This window comes from Tarenaya hassleriana, unplaced genomic scaffold (assembly GCF_000463585.1).
Source record: "Tarenaya hassleriana unplaced genomic scaffold, ASM46358v1 Cleome188, whole genome shotgun sequence".
Lineage (NCBI taxonomy): Eukaryota > Viridiplantae > Streptophyta > Magnoliopsida > Brassicales > Cleomaceae > Tarenaya > Tarenaya hassleriana.
The window spans coordinates 60,802-66,440 of record NW_010965289.1 but is presented as its reverse complement, the minus strand read 5'-3'; the positions used below and the strand labels follow the sequence as shown (position 1 = coordinate 66,440).

At 36.9% G+C, this 5,639-nt stretch overlaps 1 protein-coding gene across 3 annotated transcripts; it reads left to right on the top strand.

Annotated features, from left to right (window-relative positions):
• Positions 1-1,040: 1,040 nt before the first annotated feature.
• Positions 1,041-5,418, top strand: LOC104810678 (nucleolin 1-like). Of its 3 annotated transcripts, XM_019202241.1 has the most exons (19): positions 1,041-1,152; positions 1,252-1,291; positions 1,618-1,787; positions 1,927-2,010; positions 2,084-2,146; positions 2,183-2,209; positions 2,293-2,391; positions 2,486-2,593; positions 2,693-2,770; positions 2,846-2,932; positions 3,108-3,140; positions 3,222-3,335; positions 3,457-3,587; positions 3,674-3,791; positions 3,925-4,016; positions 4,106-4,193; positions 4,287-4,378; positions 4,488-4,801; positions 5,181-5,418. In XM_019202241.1, exons 1-19 carry the CDS (start codon positions 1,120-1,122, stop codon positions 5,207-5,209), a joined length of 1,800 nt encoding a protein of 599 aa, XP_019057786.1. In that variant the 5' UTR covers positions 1,041-1,119; the 3' UTR covers positions 5,210-5,418. The 3 variants fall into 3 exon arrangements, with proteins under 3 accessions (XP_019057786.1, XP_010535330.1, XP_010535329.1); XM_010537028.1 differs by having other exon boundaries at positions 2,084-2,209; positions 2,696-2,770; XM_010537027.1 differs by having other exon boundaries at positions 2,084-2,209.
• Positions 5,419-5,639: the final 221 nt, after the last annotated feature.

The following is a 5,639-nucleotide window of genomic DNA, read 5'->3' as shown; positions in this document are numbered from 1 at the left end:
CAGTCTACGGCAGGTCACTTGCGACATGCGGCAAGTGATGTGTGACATGTCACATGTGACTTGCGACATGCGGTAGGTCACCTGCGACATACAGCAGGTGACCTACTGACTTGATGCCCTGATGACCCGTTGACGTGCAAGAGTTCTTTTTTACGAAACCCATGCAAATGTTTTTCATACTTATATAAGAAAACAAAATCCACATAAGTGTTTTTTCATGTATGTGGAGGAAAATGAAATTCATACAAGTATTTTTTTTTTATAAATGAAGAAAATCTATAATATAGAAAGGTATGATGGTCATGTTAACTATTAAAGTATAGAATACAAAGATTACAATAGTAAAAGTATAGAATGGAAAGATATTTTTTTATATATATTTATGCAAATTTTCCCTTAATTTTATACAGGGTTGCAATATTAGATCGATTTATTGGTCGTATATATATTTTGGGAATTCACAACGCTTTGTAATATTTAGTAGGAGAGTGTATTTTGGTTAGAATACCCAAATTAAAAACTAGATATAATTTGTTTAATTAAATTAATGGAACTCCATTCCAATTTAAAATAGTTCATCATTGAAATATAAAAATATTTAGAACATATTTTTTTAATAAAAATAAAAATCAATAGAATTCGAATCAAACGCAATCGACTTTAAAATTGAATAATCTAAATTCAATCATTTTCATTCCAATTTATCATAATTCCTATGCTTTATTAACCAAATCATGATCGTGTCTTTTTTCTCTCTCATTATTTTGATCACTATTATTTGAAGCTTTTCCCTTTAATTTTCTTCAAACTTAATTCAATCATTAAAAAACCAAATTTTACCACAATATTTGGTAAATTTTATTATTAGATTATTACAAAAAAAAAAAGAAATGTTTCATCGCCAAGTGGACGGCTTAGATCAAATATACGAGCAAGTTGCAGCCGTACATCCCAAGAATAAAAATGGAATAATTAAAAAATAAAAAGACCTTTATACCCACACATCATCCCCCCTATAAGTCTCTTCCTAAAACCCTAATTTCGAAGCCTCTCCAGCTGTTAGGGTTTTCCTCCCCCATATCTCTCGAAAAACCTAGCAGTCTCTCTCTCTCTGTCTCCATGGGCAAGTCTAGCAAGAAATCCGCCACCAAGGTTTCTTCTTCTTCTTCTTCTTTTTTGTATTTCGTCCTCGTTTTCGCGGGAAAATATTTTTGGTACAACTAATCCTCTATTTTTTATTCCGACTCTCAGGTCGAAGCTGCAATTATCCCTTCAAAGCCTTTGAAGAAAGGTACGGATTAGTGTGTTTTGGCGCCTGATTCGATTTGATATGGTGTTATTTTTACTGCTTTCATTTTCTAGTAATTGTTTCCGAGAGGTTTGGCTCTTCTTGTATAAACGTATTATTTTGTCTCATTATTCCTACCTCCTCTGTTGAAGAAATATGATTTCATATGTTGTTATCCCGTAAATTTTTAAGCTCTCTTGTTCATATTGATTTTTGTGTGTTTCTGGGGAGTCTGCGTTTCGGTGGTTGATTTTTGTGACCTTGTTCTGAAATTGATCATTAACATTATCAGCTAAATTTCTCTTTTTTGGGTTTGATTCCGTATTTAGGTAAGAGAGAGGCAGAAGATGATTTGGAGGCGCAAGTAAATCTGAAGAAGCAGAAGAAAGATGTGAATGCTGCTGTTGTCAAGGAGAAGGCTGAGAAGAAGGTGCCGAAGAAAGTGGAAAGCAGCAGTTCTGACTCATCTGATTCTTCTGATTCTGAAGAAGAGCAAAAGGTGTATTGCCCTTTCACGTATTATTCATTCTTATTGTCATTTACAGTCCTTTCATTTGCAAGTTTGATAATTTTTTATTAGCTGCATGGCTTAGTAGGAAATGGTTAATTCTTATTATGTTTTATTGAAATGTTTTCAGGCTAAGAAAGTGGCGGTCAAGAAGGCTCCTGCTAAGGACTCCAGCAGTGATGAGTCCTCTTCTGATGACTCCTCTTCGGATAATGTAAATTTTTTTCACTCATGTATTGCTGAGAATTACCGAAATCGTGTATTAATTTTGGTTTACTCCTCTAAAGGAACCTGCCCCCAAGAAAAAACCAGTCGCTGCCGCTAATGGAAATGCTGCAAAGCCAGCGAAACCATCCAGTAAAGATGATTCATCTTCAGAAGATGATTCTTCAGATGATTCATCTTCGGACGAGGTGGGTTTGGTGGTATAATGCTAAGTCAGGCCTTTCATTGTGTGATACACATTAAACAAGCTTGGTTTTCAAATTTAATTCAGGAACCTGCTTCAGCCAAGAAGCCTGCTGCTGCTAAGAATGGCTCTGTGAAGGACAAAAAATCAAACAGTTCATCTGAGGATGAATCTTCTTCCGATGAGGTAAACACTGAATTATGTTGATCAGAAGAATGTCTGTCTTGTAAGAGCCATTGGCATATGTTTATCATTCCCTGCTTTTGTTATAACACTTTAGGAACCTGCCCCTGTGAAGAAGCAACCAGCTGCCACTAAGAATGCGAAGCCTGCTGCTGATGATTCTTCATCCTCTGATGATGAATCTGAGGATGATGAAGATGAAAAGGTTAGAAACTTATTCCTCGTAGATCCTAACTTTTGAAGTGTTTTCGACTTATGCAATCATTGAATTGTGTATACTTCTTGCTCCTTTGTTTTAACTCAGAAGCCAGCTGCTGCCTCTGCCAAGAAACCTCAGGAATCTAGTAGTGATGATTCCTCTGATGATGAGTCTTCTGATGAGGTGAGAATTTGTTTATATATCCCAGTTGCTGAGGATACCTAGATCTGATTTCATTGTGGAATGTTTTAAATACAGGAACCTGCCCCTAAAAAACAGACTGCAGTGGTGAAAAAAACCAAACCCGCCAGCAGTTCTGACTCTTCAGATGAGGATTCCGATGATGTTAGATTCTTCTCTGTTTTTAGTTCTTCAGCTCAAGTCCCATAATACTTTTTGTAACTTCTAATAAACATAATTTGATTTTAACTTAACCCTCGGTGCTATTGTTTGAACTGATAATCCTCGGTTTCCTATTTTGTCATCTTATGTTAATTATGTTCATCATTGATACTTGCAGGAAAGTGATGATGATGAAACTCCTCAGAAGAAGGTGAGGCTTCCACTCCACATGCCATATTAATGTTACTGTGACAATTTATAATGTATGTTGGCTCTGAACATAATTATGCAGGCTAAAGTTGAGAAAGTTGCCTCTGCTAAGAAGGAAATCAGTAGCGATGAATCTAGTGAAGAATCCTCTGATGATGAGGAGAGTGGAGATGAGAAAGCAACCCCAAAGAAAAAGGTTACCAAAATTCGTAGTTGGAATAATGCTATTTTCCATTTGTATTTACCCTTATCTTGGCGCATATGATTTTCATCGGGTTCATGTTGATATATTCTCTACCCTGTTTTACGTAAAACAGAACTCTGATGTCGAAATGGCTGATGCCGAACAAAAATCAAATGTGAAGACACCTATTACTCCTAAGACACAAGGAGGATCAAAGACACTATTTGTTGGCAATCTTTCTTACCAAGTTGAAAAAGCAGATGTGTACGTACACTGTTTCTCCCCTTGGGTTTTCAGGAAAAAAGTTATCAGAATCTGATGTTGTGTTCTTTCTCCTCTCCTTTTTGCAGAGAGAATTTCTTCAAAGATGCTGGTGAAGTTGTCGATATTCGATTTGCTTCAGATGAGGATGGTCGATTTAAGGGCTTTGGTCACGTTGAGTTTGCTTCTGCAGAAGCTGCTCAAAAGGTGAGAACTTTTACAAGTTTTATTTTATGTAATGTTTATCCAGATGACTTCTTATTTATTCTCGGTTCATCACTTAGATTGTTTCTGCTTTTATCCAAATGACTTTTTTAAGTGTATTCATGTTTCTCTGTAGGCTCTTCAATTGAATGGTCAAGATTTGTTGGGTCGTGAGGTCCGACTTGATCTTGCTCGGGAGAGGGATTCATCATATACACCTCAGAGCGGGTATTTCTTTCTTCTGTCATAAACCATTTTGATGTGGAAGTTGTTTTTTGTATTCTGTTTTAAATTTTTGTCTCGAAAACTACTTGCAGTAAGTCGAACAACTTCCAGAGCGGGGGTAGAGGTCAGGGCTCTACAGTTTTCATTAAGGGATTTGACTATTCCCTCACTGAAGACGATGTAAATCATATTTCCCTTGCACAGAGTATCTCTTTTCGATTGCGTCATTCTTTCTTCGTAAAAATAACATTTTTATGGTTGTAAAATGCACAGATTAGGAGTGCCTTGAAAGAGCATTTCGGTTCATGTGGAGAGATTACTAGGATTTCCGTCCCGACCGACCGTGAGACTGGCAACATTAAAGGGTTATGAATCTTTTTCATCGTTATCTCGGGTTCTATACTAAATCCGCCATTTTTTGCTTTTGTTATTTTAGACTACTCACCACCAAAGCACTTTTTTTTTTGTGAGCAGGTTTGCATACATGGATGTAAAAGACAGTGAGACAATGAACAAGGCGTTGGAGCTCAATGGGAGTGAAATGGGAGGATACAACTTGACGGTGGATGAGGCCAGACCTCGAGATGGCGGTTCTTCTGGCGGTGGTTTCGGTGGAAGAAGCGGAGGAAGAGGCGGTCGTTTCAGTGGTGGAAGAGGTGGAAGAAGCGGTGGTGGAAGGGATGCAGGAGGCAGATTTGGCGGTGGTAGAGGTAGAGGAGGACGTGGAGGTGGCCGCGGAGGAGGACGTGGAACTCCCTACAGGCCTAGTTTCACTGCCTCTGCTCAAGGTTTGTCCTCTTTGTTACTCTACTCTTAGGTTTTGGAATGACTGTTTTTAGCTAATGGTGGTCATTTCCTGCATCGGTTTGGTTATATTCGGGTTTGGAATTTTCAGTTTTTGGAGAAACTACAACAGGTCGGTTTTTATATTTTAGATTTGGATTGATTTTGTTTGGGTTTGGCTCGGTTATATTCAGATTTGGGTTGTTTAGTTTTGGGAAAACTACAACTGTTTCAGTTTCTATATTAGTTTGTTTTGGGTTTGGGTTTTGTTGTTAAAAATTATTGTTTTATTATTTATGTTTGTTTTTGTTTTGGATTTGATGTTTTGGTTTTAGAAAATTTAAAAATCCATTCGGTTTTAATGTTGGATTTGGGTTTTTGCAGGAAAGAAGACTACTTTCGATGACTACTGAGCAGCAGGAGAGGAGGCTCTTATAACAATAATATTCTATCATTTTAGAATTTTGTGCTTGTGTGGTAAGGAGCTTTTGATGAATATTCAGTACGTTTTATTTTTATGTTTTGAGCTTTCAATTGTTCCTTTTAGGATATAAACCATGTACCGTTACAATTTTGGGTTGTTTTTTTTTATTATATATTTAACCGGTTCATTCAGTGTCTAGAGAGTATTTAACCGGTTCTCTTTAAACTTATGAAACCATGATAGTGTCATTAAATCCTGCCTTAATGAGGCCAAAGTAATATGTTCAGATAGAATTCCACGTTTTTAGACAATCACCGATGATTCTACTCGTTCAGATTGGTAGGATGCCTTAATTTGGTTCATATGGTTATACCGAGTTTTAAGAACCGTGTAGCAATCTAAACAAGCAGGAAAAATAT

Excerpts from the sequence above, each read along its gene's own strand:
- LOC104810678 (XM_010537027.1), top strand. The coding sequence starts at position 1,120 with ATGGGCAAGTCTAGCAAGAAATCCGCCACCAAG. Across the intron at positions 1,788-1,926 it reads ATTCTGAAGAAGAGCAAAAG|GCTAAGAAAGTGGCGGTCAA; the intron begins GTGTATTGCCCT and ends AAATGTTTTCAG. Across the intron at positions 3,141-3,221 it reads ATGAAACTCCTCAGAAGAAG|GCTAAAGTTGAGAAAGTTGC; the intron begins GTGAGGCTTCCA and ends ATAATTATGCAG.